The sequence below is a fragment of the Agelaius tricolor genome, unplaced genomic scaffold (assembly GCF_023055355.1).
Source record: "Agelaius tricolor isolate 1412-34295 unplaced genomic scaffold, bAgeTri1.0.p SCAF_4, whole genome shotgun sequence".
Taxonomy (NCBI): Eukaryota; Metazoa; Chordata; class Aves; order Passeriformes; family Icteridae; genus Agelaius; species Agelaius tricolor.
In genome coordinates this window covers 5,208,585-5,232,594 of record NW_027269264.1, presented here as the reverse complement: position 1 = coordinate 5,232,594, position 24,010 = coordinate 5,208,585, and the positions used below count along the sequence as shown (strand labels likewise).

The 24,010-nt window shown below is 36.1% G+C and overlaps 1 protein-coding gene across 4 annotated transcripts in view; it reads left to right on the top strand.

Annotated features, from left to right (window-relative positions):
• Positions 1-24,010, top strand: part of AP3S1 (adaptor related protein complex 3 subunit sigma 1) — a 27,985-nt gene extending 3,975 nt beyond the window's left edge. The window contains exons 3-7 of one of the 4 annotated variants that reach the window (XM_071424425.1): positions 835-946; positions 9,182-9,253; positions 13,431-13,538; positions 16,454-16,495; positions 22,704-22,842. In XM_071424425.1, the coding sequence (XP_071280526.1) occupies positions 835-946; positions 9,182-9,253; positions 13,431-13,538; positions 16,454-16,489 (328 nt within the window). In that variant the 3' untranslated portion in view covers positions 16,490-16,495; positions 22,704-22,842. Of the gene's footprint in view, positions 1-834; positions 947-9,181; positions 9,254-13,430; positions 13,539-16,453; positions 16,496-22,703 lie in introns of all 4 variants that reach the window. The other 3 variants (XM_071424423.1, XM_071424426.1, XM_071424424.1) reach the window with 3 other exon arrangements.

Genomic DNA, 24,010 nt, shown 5'->3' with positions numbered 1-24,010 from the left:
GTTCTGGTACAGACTTAAGGAAAAGTCACAACAGTCACACCCATATAGGTTGAGCCTAAAAAATACTTTTGTTTATCTGGGAGTGGACCTCTTACAGCTCAAAGCAAATGTCAGTGGTCTGAGGTAGATCTCCTGTGCTTTATGTGCCTTTTTTTGGAAGGCCGTAACAGAAGAATGGAAGAACATACCTCTTTAGACCTCTTCTCATTCAGGGCCATGATGATTAGTGAGTCCATAAAAATATAATTGCTTCTGTGACTGTAACATTGCATCATGAATTACTGCTTGAAGTATGGTCCTATTTCTCAAGATATCAGACATTCTGTAGCACAAGTGTTATATGTTCTTTGTTATGAAACGGATCATAAACCTAATTTAAGGCTTTTTTGGTAATCTAAATGCCAGTCTTCATTACAGATTTCTTTTTTTTTCCCCTCTTGATGCTCTTCTGAGAAGGTCAGGGAAGGATTCATAGGCGTACACTGTTAATCTGTAAAGCAGATTAATCCCTGTTCAGTGCCTGCCTGCTAGTGTGGAATGAAAGTACATTTAATACCTGCTTTTTTGTGATCTGTTTGAATTGATTTTAATAAAAAGGTGCACAGGTTGATGTCATTTTTTATCCATATGGATAACAATAACTGCTTGTGTGGTAAATGTAAATTGAGCTGTCTTATTACTTAGTCTTCTGTTGAAATTATATCACAAAATAAAAGATGCAATGTAGCTCCAGCTGTTAATAATAGGCCTCCTGTTAATTGAAATTATTGTGAGGATTTGCTCAGCTTAGCCTGAGATGCTAACTAAGCTTTCCTCGTTTTATTTCCTCTTTAGATTAATAGGTGGATCTGATAACAAACTAATTTACCGACACTATGCCACCTTGTATTTTGTCTTCTGTGTGGATTCCTCAGAAAGTGAGCTTGGTATTTTAGACCTCATACAAGTAAGTTCTTTTTGCTGCTTTGTGGTTTTTTGGAGTTTTTTTGCTTTTTTTTTATTCTTAATAACTGTAATTCAACTCTAAAGTAGCTTAGAACTTAAATATTTTGCTTGCCTTTTTTGGAAGGTTGCTTTTATACTGTGAACATACCAAAAAGTGCTGAGTATTATTTTCAGATTGTTTACAGTTTTCTGGACTGTCTTTGGAAAAGTCGTTGTCCAAGTTGATGGGAAAGTGAGGAAACTGTTGGGAGCCTCCTGAGCACAAACTTGTTTTTGTTTTAGCTTTTCAAGACCTTTTTTGGCTGCAGGTAAAAGTGGCATAGTTCAAACATTTGCTATGCAAGTGTGGATCGTGAGAACTTTGATAGGCAATGCTCTGTATGTATATGTCTATATTTATGTATATTAATATATATCCAGACTCACACACACATAGATGCATGCATATATTTACTCACTATAAATATATATATAAGTATAATGCATAAATATGTCCAAAACCTCTTTGGATTAAATTTTCCTTGTGGTTCATGAGCTTTTTGACAGGTGTGCCTTAGAAAAGGAGGGCAAATGGTCCCCTAGGTGTGTGTTCTGCTCCAAGGTAATTGGGATGGGTAGGGTGGGAGTTGTTCGGGAGGAAGATGGTCCATAAGCCTACATTCTTTTTCTCAGTGAGAAAGGCTCAACAGCACAAATGGTTTAATAAGAATACTGCTTAATAGAGCAGAGTGAGAAGATGAGTGTAGGTGGTAAATCTTACAGCTCTTCAGGTGCTGGACATGCCACCTTCATGTGGCACCCAGTGGATCCCAGTTGGGTTTTCCCACAGTGTGCAGGGCAGAGCAGATCCTGTCTGTGGAGACATGCTCTCCCTCTTTTGAATCTTTGAGCTATTATATAATTTCCTCAAAGGAAAACAGCTCTTGCTAAAGGATATTTTCAGGAGAACTTCTTGCTGCAGTTTGGGGTTATGGCAAGGCCATGCAGGTGGCATGCTCGCTGGTACCATGTGGGAGCTGCCTGCAGGCTCCTGTTACAGTGAGCTGGCTGAGTTTATCCCTTGGCCAAGGAATTTTTGCAGCACAGCACAGGCCTCTGTGTCTATTCAGGTTGTGTTATGTGGATGTCTAACCCCTAAACCTGCAACAGTCTTTTAGTCAGAATCAGTACATTCCTTTCCTACAGTTCATTTTTGCCAAGGACATCACAGGTTATAGATTATATTAAGATCTGGCCTGCTCAGCCCAGTAGAGCAGACATGGCCTGTTCAAGATCACTGACACCTCAAACAGAATGTCTTCTGCAAGGCTTCCAGGTACAGTTTCCTTCCAACTCAGGGAGCCATTGGGATCATTGAGTTCAACTCCTGGCACTGCCCAGGAGCCCCCAAGAATCCCACCATGTGCCTTAAAGCATTGTTCAAATGCTTCTTAAACTCAGGCAGGCTTGGTGCTGTGGGCAATATTTAAACTGCTAAATATGTCTGTTATCAACCTAGTAACAACTACCATGTCTAGTAATATGAATGCTCCTAGGTCAGGAGGCCTCTGACTAAATCAGTGATTTTTCCAACTTAAAACTTGCAAATAAACAGTTTCATTCTTAGTGAACTCAGATGTGGCAAAAAACAGTTTCACACCATTAAGTGGTTTATGTCATTGCATAAAATGGATCTCTTTTACATACACACATATATATATCTAGAAAAGAGTAAATATAACTTACTGTTAAGCCTTTCAAAAGTTTGCACATCAAGAGAATTGGTTTATTACATAAGTAAAATCTGTCCTGACATGTGGGACTGTATCGATTGGTTATTTCACTGTGGAAACACTGTGTGTCTCTAAGGCCTCCCAGTTCCCTGCAGACCTTTCTTGAAGTTGTATAGCTTCTCACAGACACCTCCTGCTGTTCAGAACAGCTGCTCCAGTGTTGCTGTTCCGGACAGTAGATCCAGAAGAGTGCCTGTGTGGGTAGGAGGGAAGGAAAACTCCCATCTGGATTCTTATATGATCTTTGGTCATTGAACATTCTGCAGTATCTGAACAGTGCAGTGTTAACGAGTAAGGTACATGATGGTTTTACCTGTTTCTAGCAGTTTGTTGTACAGGGTTGCTTAGTTGCCTGTCACATATTGTGTCTTCTTACTTGGAAGAGGCAAAATGTTTATGAACAGAGAAAAGAAGCATATTCATACGTAGACAGTGCAACCTGAATTGTACGTTCAGATGTTGAAGCAAATCCCTTACTACTACCCATAATTATATAGCCCCCAAACTTTTTGAATTAGAGAATTTAAACTTTTCTCTATAATGTTCTGCTTCTTGTACCAAAAATGCTTAAGTAGATTTTGATCTCCTAGTCTTTGTATTTCACATTGTTTCCAAAAATGCCCCAGTATTTAATTACATGTCAACATAATTGCTTAAAGGAAACTGAAATAATAAAAATGCTATTTCCATTTGTAGAAATATTTTGTTTTTCTGACTTGTATGATTTTCTTTATAAATCATACAGTCTCACCACAGTACCTACAGCTGTTGAGGATTCAAAATTCTCTTACACATTGTCATTCAACCATTTGATTATAGCATATGGTAATTAGAGATGTGTTAAATATTAAGAGTATTGAGATTAATTAAATATTTTTAATTTCTAGACTGGCTTAGAAGAAGGATCTCTGTAATCCTCTTAGCAGTAGCAATCAGAATGTATCTTTTACTGACAAAGGGCCCTCAGAAAGTTTCTTACTACTTGTCAATCACACATGCAGTGTAGACTAACAGGATATACACACGGATGTTGACTGGAGCAAATAAGCTTTGTTTCTTCCTGAAAGTGTTGAACCATTTTTATACATCTTTGTTTACTGTAGTTCAGAGATAACACAGGTAGGAGTAAGACATCTGGGCTTTGTTATGACATACATATAATGTATGACTAAGTAAGTAGATATATGTAGTAGTTTGTGATGGAAAGTAAACTGGTGAAAGAAAGCTAGAACTCAGTATAGCACTTTTGAGGTTTCTGTCATGTAAACTGGGTAAATGCATGGGAGATTAGGTTACATATGGTAGTCTGCAGTTCTTTTCAGCAGAAAGTTTTTGTCATGATACTTAAGATACTTTTGTGAATGCCACTTATCCCACCATTAGGTCAGAGCTGTTTCACAGGTAAATCTTCTTGACTCAGGCTTAATGAATATGCTTTATGCGTTACAAATCATGGACTCTGTCTCAGATTTGATACTGTCTCAATTTGGATTTCTTAGTTCGAAAGGCAAATTCACTTTGTTAATTTTTGACCATTTTCTTCCCTTTTTTTCCTAAATATAAACACAAGTTTCCTTTTATTTTATTTATTTTCTTGAATTGGGAGATAGGTCAGCATCTGTGCTATGCTTAGGTTTTGCAGTCTTTTGGATTCTGTAAATTCTGTCGTGCTATTTTAGCATCTTTATGTTAGCCTGTGAAGTGTAAGGTTTTTATTGCATGGAAGAAAAATATGTGTGAAAACACAACTAGCTGTAGACTGCCATAAGGAAAAAATGAAGGGTCTTTACAGTGGTACCTTAACTATGTTATGGACCTAAGAGCCTCTGTCAGCTCCAAGAATTTGTGAGTGTCTTGGCCCATAGCTGTACTTTGAAGACATAATGAGTCAGCAAGCAGCGGAATCTGTGAGAGATCAGTCTTCCATGGGAAATTCAGTGGGGCCTTTCGAGGTAAGGGTGTTCAGTGAGAGGCATGTGGGAAGTGCAGTGCAGTTTATGTAACATGTTTTTCTCAGTTCTTAAAGATAAAGGATCCTGACCAGAGATGCTTTTATGCTAATTAAATAAAAAACAGAGAGGCATATGACTGAAATGAGAACTCTCCAAGGGCAGATTGAATTACTTCTGTCCTCAGGTTTACCATTGCTGTTTAGGTAAGGAAGAAGAAGGTGATATTCTTGGTATGAGTTACTCCTGTTGTTTTTAGCTTATCTTTTGTACCTGCTTTTGTTAGTATTTGACATTATCTATGCTCCAATACATTTAATTGATTAAGTGTTCTGAGTTTTCTGCTGCCCTTGTTATCTTCCTACTAATGTATGATTTACTCCATTTTTATCTTATTTGCTTATTTTAAAAATAAGCCCTTCATCGAAAAGGTGATGTTTTGTTTTGACATATGGCTGAGTAGAGAAAGCTCCAGACTTGCATATATTCAATAAAAATATTGTGGTTTGTTTTGTATAATTTATGCTCCCAGTGTGTATCTGTCTTTATTTAAGCATATTTCTTACAAAAGAAAGGTGTAGGGGTTTTGGGGTTTTCATTTTTTTTAATGTTTTCTGTTTACTTACATGGAGATGTGTATGGGGTTTTTTTCTTTTTACCATAAAAGATTATAATTTCAAAAATGAAGCACAAGGGGGAGCTAGTAATTAATTCCGCATGCATCCTTATTTTCCTGCTATTTCACTCCTTTATTTATGTTACTCTTCCAGTAACATCATATGGTGCATCTGAACTGATGTGTGTGTGTGTCAAAGCTATTGATGTGTTTTCTCTTCTGGTTATTGATCTACAAGTCTGCAGCATTTGAAGTGATTACTGAAGTACTTAAATTTTAGCACTGCTTGCCTCAGTGTGCAATTCATTTGACTCAACTAAAATTCAGATGCAAGTGACTCTGATTTTATTTACCTTTTCAATTATTGCAGGCATCTTAAAACAGGCCAAGAAATGTTAGTGTAAAAAAATCTAGTTTTCCTTGCTGGCTAGTGTTTTAAAAGATAATTTATAATAGGTCTAGACCTTGTAATTTTTGGCATTATTCTGAGTGAACTTGCCATCATGAATGGAAGATTGGGGAAATTTCCAAAGCTTCTGTGAGAAATCCCTGGTCAGTGAAAAATCTCTGTGAAGGAATAGTCAGTGCCAGCTGATTTCCCTTAGATTAAAAAATGTTTGTTGTGCATTGCTGGTCATGCATTGTAGACAGAGATTTGTGAATTTGTGTCTGATGGGGTTGCTGTGTAATAGGTAAAGGTTTAAAAGTAACTGCTCCAACAATTAATGAAGTGCTGCTATAGAAGCTTTATTTATTGGAAGAATGTCAGAAAAGTTAAACTTTTGTGTTGTTGATGTGTGAGCCTGCATGTTGCTACTAAACACATGTGGGGGGGGGGGGGTGTTTTTAGGATTCTTGTGTTGTCTGTCTTTAATGGGTTCCTTTGTTTTCCAAGGAACTAGACAGATGTCAGCGTGTGAATCATGTGCAGAGTTGGTGACTATATGAGGAATAGTGTCAAACTCTTAGCTCTTGTAACTAAAACCATTGGTCAGAGGTTGCATTTACACTGTTTCCAATCTTCTTCTTGCAGCTAATGTCAAACAGCACTGTTCTTGTAACTGCATTCTCCTAAGGTGCAAGGAAAGTAAGAGAACATCTTTGGTGATTTGTTTTGCACCACATGTTGTCAAATGTGTAGTTTTTCTGCTTAATATGCTAGTTTTTTTTTGTTTGCTCACATCCTGTCTTTACAGAAGACTGTTATTACTGCACTGAATTAACAACTGCTTGAAGAAAAATCCCTGCTTTGTTTAGCTTCAGTATAATTTAACAGAAGCATATTCATTTTCTTAGTTAACTTGTCACCAAACCTTATTGTCCTGAGTCTGCCTCTTAATATGCTCTGTGTTCATAGTTTAAGTGACAGATTTGTATTTTTGGTATTAAAGGATAGTCTAAATGCATGGATCATTAGTTAATTTATAGTTTGATTTCAACATTTTAAAGACTTTAATAGTAGTAGACATAGCAAGGGTAGTGTGTGATCATTCTCTCTTTTACAGTTTGAGCGGGATCTGAAGATCAGCAATTAAGATGTGAAAGTAATCTTTGTTGATAAGGCGAGGTAGACACTTGGGAATGGGTGATGTCAAGCAGATCTGTTTCCCTGGGTTGGTAGATAAAAATACATGTCTGTAGAAGGAGGACTTCATCCACAAAGAGTGGAGGTGGATGGAGTTACATCCAGGTGGTGTCTGGTCAGCAGTGGTGTTCCCCAGAGCTCAGTGTTGGTGCCAGGCCTCTCTAATATCTTTATCAATTATCTGGATAAGGGGTTCGAGTGTTCCCTCAGCCAGTTTGCAGATGACTTTGTGCTAGGTGGGAATGTTGATCTGCTGAAGGGATTCAGATGGGCTGGAGGGATGGGCCAAGGTCAGTTGTAGGAGGTTTGATAGGGTCAAATGTCAGGTCCTGCCCTTGGGTCACAGCAGTCCTTGCAGCGCTCCATGCTGAGGCAGAGTGGCTGGAAAGCTGCCCAGTGGAAAAGGACCTGGGGGTGCTGGGTGACAGCAGCTGAACATGAGCCAGCTGTGCCCAGGCAGCCAGGGAGGCCAGTGGCAGCTTGGCTTAGATCAGCAATAGTGAGGCCAGCAACTGTCCTTCTGTACTGGGCACTGGTGAGGCCATGCCTCAAATCCTGTGTCCAGTTTTGGGCTTCTCAGTACTAGAAAGACACTGAGGGGGTGGAGCAAGACCAGAGAAAGGCAGTGGAGTGGTGAAGGGGCTGGAGCACAAGTCTTACAAGGAGTGATGGCTGAGAGAGCTGGAGGTGTTTAATCTGGAGAGAAGAAGGACTGGGGGGTCCTTATTTTTCTATACCACTGTGTGAAAGGAGGTTATAGAGATGCTTCAATCTCTTCTCCCAAGAAAGAAAAAATAGGACAAGAGGAAACAATTCATGCCAGGGGAGGTTTATACTGGATATTAAAAAAAAATTCACTGAAAGGGTTGTTGGACATTGGAGTGGGCTGCCTGGGGAAGTGGTGGAGTCACCATGCCTAGTGCTTTAAAAACATCTAGATGTAGCACTCAGGGACTTGGGTTAGAGCTGAATTTGGCAGTCCTAGCTTACCTCTTTGACTCACTCATCTTTAGGTTTCCATCCTAAACAATTCTGTGACTTATGTCAGATCTGTGCCTGGACCTAGGCAGTTTGAAATCTGGTGCCTCTCAAATACTAAGGTGGGGTTCATAAATCATGTGGAACAGAGAGTCAAAATGAGGTGTTTGTATTCCATACTGCTTCTTTAGGATGTTTGAGTTAAGAATTGAATAAAAAATTGCATACAGTGACAACTTAATAAATAATATTAAATACATGTTGTGAGAAAATGGCTTTGAAACATACAAAACTGATTACAATTTCCAACAAGTTGCCATTTATTTTCATGCCATTAATAAAAGATCAATACATTTTTTTCCAAAATTTACTTTGAAGACCCTAAGCTCAATCTTATATTTAACTTAGAGAGATCTTGACAAAACCTGTGTCTGTAGGAGTTATCCCTTGGAGAAAGGGAACTAAGGCTGGAGTCTCTGACAGTACTAACCACAAGCACATGGTGATTGGCATTTGGGAACTTCAGGACTGCAAATGCAATTATCATTTCATTATCTGGACTAAGTGAGGATCAGTTGCTCTTGGTCTAGCAAGGTACAAACATAAATGCCAAGGAATCTGTTCCAGAAACACCCAGAGGAAGGTGATGTACAGACCATATCTGGTAGGGAGCATCAGGGGCTGGAGTGCAGTAGCTGCTTGGATCTTTATGCTTTTATATTCTGGATTCAGGAAGGATTTATTTGCCTATGTGTGAACTATTACAGACTTTTCTAAATTTATATGGTAATATGCCTGACAGGATCAGTAGGTGTGACATTAAGACAGATGCCTTTTTCATCCTGGATTCAGTGGGTCTGTACTGTCCTGCTGCTGGAAGGAGTGATGTTGACACTTAACAGCAAAGTTAACAGTCTGGTTAACTAGGAAATGCCTGCAATGCAGTAATTACTAAAAACAATGATGGGAAAAGCTGGTTTTCTTTGCTTCATACTTGAGTTCTAATGAAATGGGAAGGAATACTTTAAATCACAGCTGAGAAAATTATAGTGTAGGTTGTGTTACTGGTTTTTCAAGATGTATCTGTTTTTTAAAACTGTGTGACTTTAAGCAGAGTTTTAACCTAAATTGGCTTGTGCATACAGTTTTGCCCTCTACATAGATAACATACTTTTGACGTAATGTTAATCACATAATTTTGGTAGGTGCCTTTAATGCCTTAAGATCTGACCGCTGTTTAATTTCTGTATTTGCTTTTCTCAAACCTCACACCTAATGGAACTGCAGAGTTTTTGTTAAAGATTGACCTTTGGTGCTTTTTTTCCCCTCTTTGCAGGTATTTGTGGAAACACTAGACAAATGTTTTGAAAATGTCTGTGAGCTGGATTTAATCTTCCATGTAGACAAGGTACTGTGATCGCATCCTGTAATATTTTTATCAAGTAATACATTCGGTTCAGCTGATACTTGATATTAAACTCTGCTTTACTTTCCAAAGAAGGGTAACAAAGCTGATGAGGGGTCTAGAGAGTATGTCTTGTGGGGTGTGGCTGAGGGAGCAGGGAGGAGGTGTTCAGGCTGGAGAGGAGGAAGCTCGAGGGAGCCACGCTGCCCTCTACCACCACTCTAAGGGAGATTGTAACAGGATGGGGGTTGGTCTCTTCTCCCAAGTAACCATGGGCAGACAAGAGGAGATGGCCTCAAGTTGGATACCTCTTCCCTGAAAGAGTTGTCAGGCATTGAAGCAGATGGCCTGGGGAACTGATGGAGACACCATAACCAGAGGTGTTCAAGAAGCAATTGGACATGGCACTTACTGCTGTGGCTTAATCAACATGATGGTGTTTGGTCAGATGTTGGAATGGAAGGTGCATTTAATATGCTATGATTATGTAATTGAAATGCTGGGTGGCTCTTTCTGTTTAAAATCTCAAAACGGACTGTCTTTTTTCAAACACTTAGAAACAATGTTGTTTGAATATTCCTAGCTATAAGAAACAAGTGTTGTACTTACTAATCTAGTTTAGAGAAATTCTCTTACTATAGTCACCCTTCATTTAAAAGGACTTTGGCATTTCTCAGTGTACTACCTAAAATGCTGAGAATTTAATATACAGAATTTATTCCTTCAGTTGCATTTTGTTCCTACTGTTGCTTTCTGTGCATTTGCCTTTCCCCATCTGTGAACATCTTTCTGCATCAACAGCAAAAGATGTCAAAGGAAAAGTAAGATAGAAAAAGCAGACTGAAAATAATACCAAGTTAGGCATCTGAAAGAACCAAAATACTAATTAGATACTCTAGTAAAAATAATACATTTTCACAATAAAAACCAGTGAAACCTTGAGTAAAAAAGCTCTGAATGTGACATTAACCAGTGCAGTGATTTTTAACTTGAGCGTAAATGAACAAAAGAATTCAATATAGAGACATGAACTTCTGTATTAAGGCAAGGCTGCCACCAACTGTACAGTAGCATTAGTTGGGCAGCTGTGACTAATTTGATGTCATCTTGATTCTTCCTTTTTTTTTCCCCGTCCAGTTTAAGTTCATCAGTATTCTTATAGGTCAGAGAACAAAACAGGAAGATGTATCTGTGAGAATTAAATTAAAGTGTTAAATTTTTTTTAAACTGCTGATACGGTCAACTTGTCAAGAAGCATAATAAGGCACTGAGCCTTCAGATGTATGCATTAACTTTCTCTTTCTTGTTAATATATTTGAAGTGTGCAAAAGGGAAAAACAGCAGCTGCTCCTGTTAGATCTTGACAGTCTTGGTTATAATGGGTGCTTATGTGTGGGTGCTGTTAGGGGTGAAGTCTTTAAAATATTTGTATTTTGAGTGGTCTGATACTGAGAAAAGTGAGGTTTGGCTAAGTTGTTTGAATGAGAGTTGTTCTGTGTCTTCAGTTCTTGATGGAGCTGTGGGACGTTGCTTTATTGCAATTCTCTTGTGAGAGCTGCCTAAACCAACATTTTTTCTTGTAAAAAGATGAGGTGGCATGTAGAAGAGTTAAACTATGTAATCTCAACAGCTGTTACTGTGTGGTATTTTATGTGGTATTTCTGTAAGGAAATATTTATGCTCCTCAGGTGTTTATAATTGTACAGGACTCAGCAGTGACTTAGAGTAACCCAGAGCCAAGACAGATGCTTATTCAAGAATATTGATAGAGTATGATGAATTCATTTGGAGAATGGAATATAGGTGGAATGAGTGTTTCTAATGTGCTGTAGCAGATGAGGACTTGGAGTGTTGGGGAGTGTAGTTCATACAGAAGAGAATTTAACTTCTCTTCATCTGTATTACAAGCAGCCAAAAAACTTGTTATAGCTGGAGCAAGACATTTTCACATGTCTTGTGAGGAGGAGGGGCAGGTTTATTTCAGTCCTACTGAGTCCAAGAGCCTAATGCTTTCTGATGGAAAAGGCATCATTGAAAGCTATTATACAACTAAAATAATAGAATACATTCAGCTAGGGATGTAAGGGAATACTTTGTTTTTTTCACTGGTTTTTGGCACCTATTGAAATATCTCTGGGAGTATCATGATTTCTTGCAAGAGTTTATTATCTAACCAGATGAGTGAACCATTCAGAATCAAATTTCTTGAAGACAAGAAAATGTGTTTGCCAAATTTCCCTGAGAGAGTTTTTTTCTTGATAAATTCCTTCTTTAGAATATGCATTCATGCTTTTAGAGAGTGCATTGAATGTAAATAGGAAGCACTCTTGATTTTTGTAAAAACACTTCAAAATTGTTACTACAAACCAGCAATTTCAAATTTTAGAAAGTTGATGTTCTCAACATTCAGATCCCTTTTGGAATATAAGATATCTATTTGTTGTGCCTTCAGTCTTTCACTTAAATACTATTTTGAATACACTATTGAAGTGTATTCAAAATCTATCTATCTAACTATCTATCTAACTATCTCTTTTGCACTTCATTTCCACTTAATGCATTTTTATTAATGATTTTTTTGTTGTCTTTTTTTTGCAAAAATAGTTAGTGATTTTTTAAATAAGAAAAGATAGAGACAATAAGGTGTATTTGTACATTTAATATGTATATGCAATGAATTTCAATTTGAAAAGAAAAAACAGTTATTGTTTATTTTTATCTTGTTGCTGCTTACATATGAGCAAATGTATTTAAGAGGAGGGAGTCAATGGATTATGATGCTTATGTAACTTTATTAGTTAAGCTGTGATTTCCTTTCATATGGAGATTACCAAATAAAATTAATTAAATGCTGTTATTTAGAAAGCTGTCCCTTTAGAATAAAAGTGGGGCAAGACAAAATAGTCAAGTTTCTTTAAAGCCATCTATGCTTTGAACATTTTTGAAGGCTATGTGTTATACTTCACTATTGCACTCTGAAAGCAGGAAAAAATGCAGAGAAAGGTAAGAAGCATGACCCAAGGTATGGAGTGGTTTGCAGTGAGGAAGAAGTTAAATATTCTAGATACTGGAGGCAAAGGAATAAGAACTGTATAGGAAGAAAGGTTTTGGAAGAGCACAAAAGGGCCTGAAGAAGGGCTGTTTTCACCTTAGCTAGATACATTAACTATAAACTTGTTTAGAAATACACTAAAAAGTATCAGAGAAACAAATTCAGATTTGTTTTTTAGGTATGACACAAAAGCAAGGACTGTGTTGGTTTTTGATTTACTGCCTTCTGATTATTTGATTTAGAGTTTTGCTTCTATCCTTGATTCATGGGGAAATTGGGAGAATGTCCAGAATAGTAGTTAAAATTATGCTTTTGAGATACCAGATTGTACATGTTTATTTCTGAAAAGTAGAAAAATACTCCTTGTCTTCAGATTTAAATACTAATATACTATTAAAATATTATACATTACATGGTAACCCTGGATTTTTACTAGTAAGTGTGCAGAAGGATGCCTTTTTAAAAAGAAAAAAACCCAAACCAAGTCTTATTATGGTTTGAATGCAGACTCTGAAGCAGCAATTATGAACCAGAGTTTTCATCCTCAAGTCAGGGCTGCAGGGAGGAGAGATATTCAAACATACCCATTTCAGCAATGTCCTCAGCTGGTTTCTGTGCTTCTGCAGTTTGAGTCCTAGCTGTCAGTCTTAGCTGTAGGTACTGAAGACTCCATATTTATCAGGTGTCTTGGGAATGTCAATTCTACTTCTTAGCCAAATCTTGGGATCTGTGATGGGTGAGGGTCAGAGTCTCTTCCTTCTCAGGTGTAGCCCGGAGGAGTATTTACACATCTACTTGTGAGCAATTTGTTTAGTCTTGTAGGACCTGCTTCCTAGAGGTGTTACTCCTGTTGATGCTAACTCAAACTCTAATAATTGGATGGAAAATGGGAACAAAAAAAGAGGAATGGGAAAGTTTCTTAGCATGTGAGTAAGAGATGTGAACAAAGAAGATACTGGAGAAACAAATATGATATGATGAGCTTTGTTTCCAACTGGCTTTAGATTAAGTGCTAACATTAATTAAACGACTTACAGACTGTTTCCCTGTATCAAGGTACCTAGACCATTTTTTCAGATTGTACGTAGGATATTTTTCATTTTTAAGTTCTCTTTTGGTCTCTTTTAGGTCCATAATATATTGGCTGAAATGGTTATGGGTGGAATGGTTTTGGAGACCAATATGAATGAAATTGTCACTCAGATTGATGCTCAAAATAAACTGGAGAAATCTGAGGTAAGAGTGATGCACTGTGTAGTTTCTAAACTGAAAACAGGGTTATAGTAAATGCATGCTATATAATGCTCTTCGTCCTTCATGGCAAACTAAATAGTGTAAGCTGCCTGCTTATAGTACCAAAATTTGCAGTGTATCTCAGGGTGCTGTACCTTTCATCAGAAGTAATAAACTGCTTAGTTGCTGCTGGTTAGATTTTACTTTTTGTATCTAATTGCATTGTGCACCATTGCTATTAAGATACTTCTGTAGTTCTCTAAGTTTCTGTTATAGAAAACCTTTTAGTTCCAGCCTACTTGTTATGCTGGACTAGTGACTTCAGCACTTAAATGAAGTTAGATAAAGAAACGAAGTGTGTCTTCCAAGACTACATATTCCTGTCTGATAGTATGTTTCTAAGCACCTGAAATAAATAGCAGCAGAAATACTGCAACACAAGGAAATAAATTGGACTGAAGTGGACTAGAGAGACTTTAAAGCCCAGTTTTAGACACTTCAAAGTAAATATGAATTCTGCAATTTTGATAATCTGAGCCTTTGGTCTTCAATAAGTGAGAAATTATATTCTGTATTCATCCATAATGGGCTAAGTGAGGGATCACATAGGAGTTTTGGGAATCCTTTTTCAATTCAACAATTGTTTAATTTGTGTTTAGGAAAGACATTTAGAACAAGAAAGGATCTTAGAATTACTTTATCTTTGATACAGTATATTACTGCCACTTTAACGTCACCATATGTGCCTTGTAAGCCAAAATGCTGCTAATATATCTTTGCTAAGTCTGTGCTACATTCTAAAGGATGGGAGTAATTCCACAGAGGAGTACATCAAAATAATAATATCCAAGTTTCTAAACAGGCCTTTGCTTGAATTGGAGACTTTCTGAAGTTGAAGTCAGCTGAGCAGACTGCCAGGTGGCATAAATATGAACTAAATGGCATTTTAGGAGAGGACCAAGAGAGCTTCTTCGTTCTAACTGAAGTGCAGTAAAGAGAAAAATGAATTTTTCAGGTTTTTTTGTGGTACAGTGTATACTGTTCTAATTCTGCAGTTTCAAGCTGTGCCACCTCAAGTTTTTTGAATGCATTTAATTCTTTGTTTTGCACAACTTCCAAACTATATCCGGTCAACAACATGTGAAAAACAATAAAAAGCTAGGTATGATGTGACACAATACATAGCTATATGCATCTGAAAGGATTCTATAGTAGATTTTGAACATGTCCAAAGTGTTCATTTTAATGTTTTTCTCGCACTCAGAATGAAATACTGAACACAGAGGTGAATATTTGGAGTTATTCTCCTAAATTTTTATTATATTTGAATAACTTCTGTATACTTACACTTTTCCTTATTTGATAAAAAAGCAGTCGTGTTCCCAAAAGCTGAACTTGCTCAGCAGTTGTGCTCTACCATGTATTATGTTCATATTGATTCTATCTGAAAGAATTTAATTACATAAATTCTGTTACCAGATCAACTGTAGATCAATCTCTGACTAGTCGTCTGAAACACATCGATTCAGTGCAGCCAGCTGCAATACTTGCTGTGTTCCATTATTCATCAACAAGTCATTCTTTCTTTTAAGAGCTTTTAGTATAAAAGTAGATGGTAGGTGATCTGAAAAAACCCACGCAGAACTTGAAGTATATACCAAGTGAAAGGAACTTGTTCCTTTACATTCAGCAATGAATTATAGAAGGTAAAGAAGTAGCAGTGATAAATTAAAACACTTGGTGACTAAGATGAAGCAGAACATTTCAGTCTGCTCATCACAAATACTTTCTTTTTCCTTAGTTTAGTGACTATTTCTTTTCAAATTTAACTGTTACTGTAATGCTGAGATACATCACAATACTTGATGTTTCCTTAGATCATTAATCATTTGTTTAATGTATATCCGCAGAAAATTACTGATTGCTATTTCTTATCTTTTTGTCTTTTTGATCAAGATTGTAAATCTTTGAGTATGTCTTTCCTGAACACATATTTTCAAGACACAAGCAAATCCATGTAAATCAAAATAAGTAATAACTTAATAAATTTTGAATGCTGGTCACTAAGAAACCAAAACTAATGAATCTTATTCATTTTCTTTAATTAGAAAAAATAAAATACAGAAATTAGTATTAATGTAGTCCGTAGCATATACGAGTGCCACCTGTGCCCCACAGCACTGTTGCTTTAGTCCCTTTGGCTTTTAGACCACCATCATGCCTCTTGCATTTACAAAAGAGCTATTTTAATGTTAAGTGGCCTTTTCTTTTATAGCTGAAATGATGAAACTAATAAAGCTGTAACTGGGTTACATTTTCAGAAAAATACTTCAGTTTTTCTTGTGCCCATCTGGCTTTCAGTAATATACAAAATTTAGCTATTTAACAACAGGTATTTGTTTAGTTATGCACTAGGTTTCTAAACAGGCTTTCAGTTAGAATTTAGTGAAAAAGTCTGAATGTATTTATTAAATTTACATGTACTTACCAAAATTATCAGCTTGAGGATTTTGTGAATATTTTCAACAGAGATTAATTAAACCACTATAAGAGAGTCCCTAGCTTACATTTGTGATTGAGCTAATATTATTTGGATGGGCTACAAAAGAAACTATTTTTACCCTGAGAAATGTTGTATTATATGCATTTCCCTGCCTTTCAGTTTAGCGTTAATCTGTGAATGGGTTTCTGGTCAATCCTAAAGCCAAAGAATCATTGTGATAAAGGGAGGGAATTCTTTGGGAGAGGGGTCATTGGGATTTTATTCTGAGCTTCTGGAAGTATTGTAGGTAAACCTGGGCTACCTCTTCTCTATTTGGAGTGTTCAACTGCGTGTGATTTAGACTTTTAAGCTGGGCCTCATTTTTTTTCTGAACCTCCTGATCTTTTCTGGCTCTTTCCATTCTTCTCTCTTACAGACCTTTATCTTTCAGTCTCCCAGACAGGACAGGTAGACAAAGGTATTGCTGACTTTTAGAAAAAATGTACTTTTAACAAAAAGGGAAAGCAAAATGATGTCAAAGGCAATAAATTACGTAGGCCAGACTCAAAAATTATGTGTAAAAATACCCATACTAGTCCTTGTAGCCTACTTTTTGTGCTAGTTTCTTGTAGTTCCCTCATCTTTTTATTGGCTATAGTGTATTTTACTAGCTTTTCATTGACATCATATTTTTTATTTTATTTCTCTTCCTGCATTTTAGAATTTAACTTTTCTTTGTATCATTGTTAAGAAACAAAAGAATATGAACTTGTGTGAATATTAGCCAAAACATCCTGCTTAATTAATGTCAATAAAAAAGGAACACACAGATAACAAAGTAAGATATGATGACATAATACAAATAACTCCTTTGATGGGAGAATTTTGTCCCTGATAATCTAAAATAAAAAATACAAACTCTCTTACTTCACCATTTACTATTTCCAGATAAAAACAAAGAACTTTTACCTGCTTGCAAAGAGAAGTTTCAGAAAAAGCTTCAGGTGAATGAAACGTTAAAAACCCTAGCACAAAAACCAGCAAAGTGAAATCGTTCTGTATAGAGAGAATAAAATTATCAGAGCAATTTGTAAAGTTGATGTAGAATTTCCAAAGTTGATGATCCAGCCTTAAGGATGTTGAACATCACATGAGAAGGGCTGTCAGCGTGTACTCAACTTGAGATGTACATTTGCTGTCATTATAATCTGAATGTCCAGATTTTGATCTAAGATATCCCAGCAACTGCAGTCCCTGAACATGAATGTTAGCCAAGAACAGAAGAAGGAGAAGGAGACTGTATGTTTGAAGTTCAGTTTATGGTCAATGTCACTGCCATTTGTTGTTTGAAGCATTTAGTTTAGCTCAACAGTTTGAATGTCAGTCAGTGTTAATGGCAGTACTTGAAAATTAATTTCCACTTGTTTTAAGTCTCTGTGTATTCAAACTGCAGGTATTTTAAACAGGTGGAATCTTAAGCAATTGAAACTTATTTAATTTATTAATATCTTTGCTCTTTACTTTTTTTGTGGTCTTCCTAGTATAGTGTACGACAATACAATTAAGATTTAACAAATATAACTCCGCAGTTGGATTTAGTAGCACTGAGTTGTAAAAGCATTAGCTAAAAATAGTTCTTGGTAACATGCAACATTTTAACCTAAATTTGAAGTATGCTACAGCACATGAAGAAAATCAAGGATGTGACCTTCCTCTGCCTAATATGTTAACTAACACTTGTAACATACAGTCTGTATTTTATTGGTAACACTAGGGAGCTTGATCTCAGATTTTTGGTTTGGTTTCTTTTTGTTTTTGTTTTTCTTTTTGTGCAAAGCTACTTTTCTTTTTCTGTGTTCTGCTCACACATATTCTGTTTTTATTTTTGGGTCTGGCAATGAAAAACAAACAAACAAATAATTAATCATTCCCATCCATTACTCTTTTTGTGATTCAAGTGCTTAAAATTTCTAAGAGTATGTCTTAAGTCTTCTTATCTGTTTGGCCTCATTTTGATATACTTGCAGACTTCATTTTGGTTTTTCTCTAATTACGTTCATTTATTTAACCTCATGAGCAGGGGACATGATCATTCCTTTATATTATGTATCGCATCCTTTCATGATTTCATATCCCTGCTGCTTTGAAGTCATACTTGTTCTGAAAAGAAGCATTGCAATGAAACACCAGCAGCAGAGAGGTCCTAGTACCTCTGAAGTATCTGGAAAAGGGTGGCTTATTTTGCAGTGTTAGCCTTCATTATTTTGTTTTCCAGTAGGCTGTGGTTTTTTATATATTTATTTTAGTGCTAGCTAGCTCTGTGTAGAGTTATTTGAGATGATAGTTGTAACATTTTTATTTGTATATGCATATTAACAATGTTTGTGATGTGGAACGCTTTACCCAGATTATCTGAATTTCTTTTTAAAGAGTAAAACAGGGTTGCTGGGATCACTTTGATATGAAGTTACCAGTTGGGCATTCTAAGAAAGGGTGATGATGAGAACAAAGAAAATTTAATCCTATAGTGGTTAATAATGACCTAAGTAAATTAATGACAGCTTACGTTTCTCACTTGATAGATTAGGACCAGTCGAGTAAAAATCCTGTTATTAAATGTGTCTATTTCAATCTATGAAATAGTATCTTCTTTTGCATATATGGTATTGCTCTCTAAAAGTATATGAACATGTTTACAAGCATTTTTTGCAATAATGGAACCTAAAATTTTAATACGCAGCATTTCAACATTAGAGCACATCCTTCAACAACAAATGAATTTGAGAGTACAAAGGAGCTGCGGCAAAACTGTGTTGTATTGGCTTATTGTTATACCAGCTGTATGCAATTCATATTGTCTTTCTGAAATTGCATTAATTGTCTTAAGAAGCTTCACTTTCACTTGCTTCAGTCATTTGCTTGCTGTGACGGACGATTCATCATTCTCGCTGCATGTTTAAAGCTTGCTACATGTTTTGTTTTTTCAAGTGGGACAGTTTTTTTCTTTGCACGTCACCAACTTACCTGCTGAATTACATGATCAAAAAGGCAGGTGGAGCTTGTTGAGTTCAGTGTTACAGTGGAAGCTGTATTAATCAGGTGTCTCTAGAAAATGCCTCAAAAGCACACAGGGCTGAAAGTACTACTTGTTGTACCTTTGTTTGTAAATACAGTTCACTTCCAGTAAAAGAAATGGAAGGACTCTGCTACTAGTTCACTGCCTGACATGCTAAAAAGGAGTGCTAAGGAGTTAAAATATAATAGCATTTGAATTATATTTGTTATCCACCTTGGGAGTTCAAGTGCTTTTCAGTCATTTGATCCATTAGACATTTTTTTATGAGCTGTTTGCTCTCTCTTAGAAATGCTGTGTAAATGTATTGTGCTCGATAGGGTGGACATTAATTGTGCTAAATAGCATTCTGCCATGCATTTTATGTATACGCTATCCTTCAAACTCACTTAATATAGAGAATTCCAGGAGAAGAGAATGTAATAGCTTGAAAATCTCTACTCCAGCATGTGATAGTGAAAGATAATCTTGCTGTCAAAAAAAGAGGTAATCTGACAATCAGAGCAGTTTTGTCAGGGATCTTCACTGATCTTTATCCAGATTGGTCCTCATGAAATGTGACTGTTGGAAGTTATGACTGTGTAGGGGGGTGGAAGGGCAGTGGTTGTGTCAATTGTGGTATTTTTAATAATTCTCAATTGTGTCTCCATTGTATCCTATGCCATTGGGGCGGGAGGCAGGGACTGTAAGTCTGTATAAAGAGGATAGTAGCAGGTAGGTAAAAATAATAACCAGTTATACTAAAAATGTTATTTGTCCATTAAGAATAAATAACTTCCATTAAGTTAGGGTAAAAAATCTCCATCCAAGTCACCCAGAAGGCACCTGTCCTTTGAATTGCCAGCCATGTGCTACCATGTCATTACTTATTATATTTTTCTGGTTTCCCACCACTTCAGTTGTAGATTGTATAATTCATTGCTTTTAATTAATATTTTCATTTTCTCAGTGGAAAACAGTTTACATTGCCCTATTTTGCTTAATGAATTTTTCTTCCATTACTGCAAATAGAATTTAAAGGATTAAAAGCATTAAAAGAATATTGGATAAAACAATAAAAGTCTTATTGTTTATCCAATAAGACTTCACTGGAAGTTACCTTTTGATTTAAAATTAGTATTTCCAAGTTCTCAGTTATAACAAGACAGTGTTGGGCATCTTCATGCCTTCTGCACTGTTTTTTAGTAAATGGAAAGAAATTGCAGTGTTAATACTCCTCCTTTAACTTATTGCAGATTCAGGGTTATTCAGATTTTAGATACTTCCATTTCTTAAAACTGCTAGTATTTTCCCCTTTAAGAAAATACTGCTATTGAAAGAGCCTCTGGGGTGAATGACCTGACAGATTTGGTGATGTTAAGGAAAATGAAGGAAAAAGAGGGTTTCAAAATACTTTTTTGCACTTTTTGAGTTTTACTTAGTCTGTACTTCTGAGAACAGATAATTCTGTTGATGATTCAAATTGAGAGCAAATTTGATAACATCAGAGATGCAGTTTTCTGAGCTATCTTCTCTGCTCCACATGCTTTTCCTAACTTTGGCATGTCTCACATAAGAGAGTTTGACAGGGAAGATATGGTTAATGGATGACTTATTGCTTTCTGGTCTCTGTTTCTTCTTCTGGGAATCATCCCATGACTAAAGTCTAGGGATTTATGATGCTTTAGCCTTTCCATGTAAAGGGCTAGTTCAAAATCAGAAGCTTCAATCAGTTTTATTTTGATTTGGGTTATGTTTTTAAGGGGAGAAGGAAGAACAGTAGGTAGGATGTTAAGTGAAAATCTGATGTTAACTTGACTTTATTTCTTAAAAGTGAGTTGTAGAAAGGAGAAAATATCTTTTTTTCATAGCCTTCAAAAAGTAGAGTTGTTATCTGACAAGTGTGTGGGGTGTCTGTCTCCTTTTGTGAAGTTGACCAGGTGGACACTGAGGAAGTCAGATGCACTCCTCAGTAGTTTTACCCTGCACTTGTAATGAATTTCAGTGAAAACCAAGAATCTGAAAAGGTTATACTTTGAGTGGTAGTCATGTACCAATGCTTTTTAATAATCAAATATGACACAACCTTTTTTCTGCTTTCATTCTGCTGTATTTCTTGTTCAGAAATACTTTGTATGCAAATGGACTGGTTTCTTCAGTCTTTGAAAAACCTAAATTTAAAGATCTTCCATTTCTACAGGTTTCGTCTTTTTAAACTAATTCCTAGCATCTTGCTTTGTTTCTTGTGGATTGCTCCTTTTTAGTGGACCTGTAAATGCCACACTGTAAAACTAGTAAATCACACTGTGACTTTTTTGTTTCTGAATATTTTTAATCTTACTTTTAAAACATTAAAATAAAAGTTAATTCTTTTTACATATTCAGAAAATTTGTAATATGATACCTTTTTCTGCTAATAAGGGCTCTTCTTATAAAAATGTCCCATGCTTTTTTATTTCCTTGCAAAAATAAAAATTATTTTTACACTTCTGTGGCAAGCCTGAAGTAAAACCACTCTGCAAATTCTAAATCTGCATAGGGAATCTGAACTTTCAGGAGAAACATTTCCGTACCTAAAATGAATAGTCTGTTTTTTTCACAACTTCAAAAATAGTAGTAACAGTTAACAGTCTTGTTTTAATAGTCCTTAAAATAACAAGGTTTTGAATAGGTGTTTTCAGAAGCAATAGGGAAAGATGATTTTGGTATGTCTTCAGGCCTCTGAGCTGTAAATTATTAGCATTTCATAATATACCCCAGTGTGCAAACTTGGCAGCTGCTTTAACTAAAAGCATAACTAAATGGAAGTCAGCAATTCTCTGTTGTAAAACTTGCATGTTTATACAGAAAGGCTCTAGTTTTGTATGCAAAGACACTGCATGCAGTAGAGAACTTTAATAAAAAATAGGTGCTGTGTAATAGCACCTATGTTGTTGTGTAATGCTCAAGGGGGTGCAGATACGTTAGTGTATAATTAGTTACTGTGGGAAACAGGTTATTCTAGTTTGGCTGTAGAGTTAATCTGTTTGCATGCTCTTCATCAACCACAAATGCAGGGTGTTTATCCTTTTCATCTTAGTCTAAGCCACCTTGAAATACCTCTGTGTGTACATATATATGTATTTTTGTATGTGTGTGTGTATATATATATATACACACACAAGTGTGTGTGTCTGTGTTTGTTCATTGATTTGACTGACATTCAGCACCTTGTTACTTTGAGGTTACTTATTCTGAACCTGTAACCAATGCTAGTCAAGTGTGAACCACGTGAACTTTTTAGCATAGGTAAGAGGCAAAGGCAGCACACTGGACACCCAACACCTTGAGACTGTCTGTTCTGTGACATGCACATTACATGTGCTTGGATAAGCCTCCTGTTCCTTCCTCTCATACTTTTCCATCCAGTTGACATTACACGTTTTACCATACAAAGAGGAATATGTGAACTGTTTTCTCTTTCTGGTTTAATATTTTCAAGTAACCCATTTCATTCCAAACACAATTACCATGTGGTTTTTCTAACTGTGTAACCGTGGAAATACTTGAAAAGTTAGTTGTCTGTGTAGATTGCTGGTGAACCTTCTTGTGACTGACTTTGCCTGACTTGCGTTTTTCCTCACTTTATATACAGGCTGGTTTAGCAGGAGCTCCAGCCCGGGCTGTTTCAGCTGTAAAGAATATGAATCTGCCAGAGATCCCAAGAAATATTAATATTGGTGACATCAGTATAAAAGTACCAAACCTGCCCACTTTTAAATAACATGGCTACTCCAGGTAATAACAAGGAAGAAATGTAATAGAGATTTACTGCATAATTGTTTACTAAATAAACATGTCTTACTTTTACTGTTTGGATAAAACTCAAGGTACTGCATAGACATAACCTGAAAAATCAGTGTGTGGAGTTGAATGTTGCTTTTGTCTTGTTTGTGAAATTAAAGGAAAGGGGTAGTTCCCATGTGATTTCTAAATTACATTCCTATGCCCTTGCAAGGCATATCACTGTGTCTCAGCTGCTGCAGTATTTTGGGGAAGTATTTAACATGTTCTTTACTTTGTATAACCTATAATGCTGAAGTTTTTTTGTATACTCACCAAAGTCTATAATTAGTGTGTTCTTTAACTACTTCTGTTTGTCATGATTATTTAAGACCTAAGTGCAAATGTTGCATGAAAACATTTAACTCATGTTTTGTTAAATAAAATCATAACAAACTGGACTTCGAAATACCTGTTTTTTGAAGTCTACTGTTTGCAATAAACCACATTATTTCCTATTCATGGAGCCAATTGACTATATATTGACAAATAATGTTGTAGCAGACATTGATATTGTAGTTTAATCTCTGAAAGGCTTACACAGGGGTATTATGCTGAACATATTGGCTCTTTACATTTCTCACAAAAGCTGTTCATTATTATACTGAAGGAAAAACTACCTTTACGAAGATCTGATGATTTTTGTTTACATATACATGTTGATACTTACACAGTCTGATAGACTTTCACTGATGGTCTGATTTTGTCTAGGGGAAAAAATGGGCCCTGTGATTGCTCTGTCTTGTGAGAAGCACAGAATGGGCTGAGGACTTTATATTTGGGCAGCTCAAACCTGTACATGAGAGTCTATCAAATAATGTGATAAAGAAAGGCACTCTGGAAAGATAATTGGGGATACTCTAATAGGGCCTCTGTGCCTGGTAACATTGTGATTCTCTACTTTGAGAATTAGATTTATGAGACACATAGTATTGTCAAGATCTCAGAGAAATCTAAGTGCTATCACCTCTGCGTAAATTACTCAGCCCTTAAACTCTTCTGTGATTTAAAAAACATAAAAGGGGGATAGTGATTGTTTTTTATAATCATGCTTTTAAGCTCTGTGTGATGTATGTCTGTTTTAATGAATAATAAAAATATCATTGGGATATTTAAGAA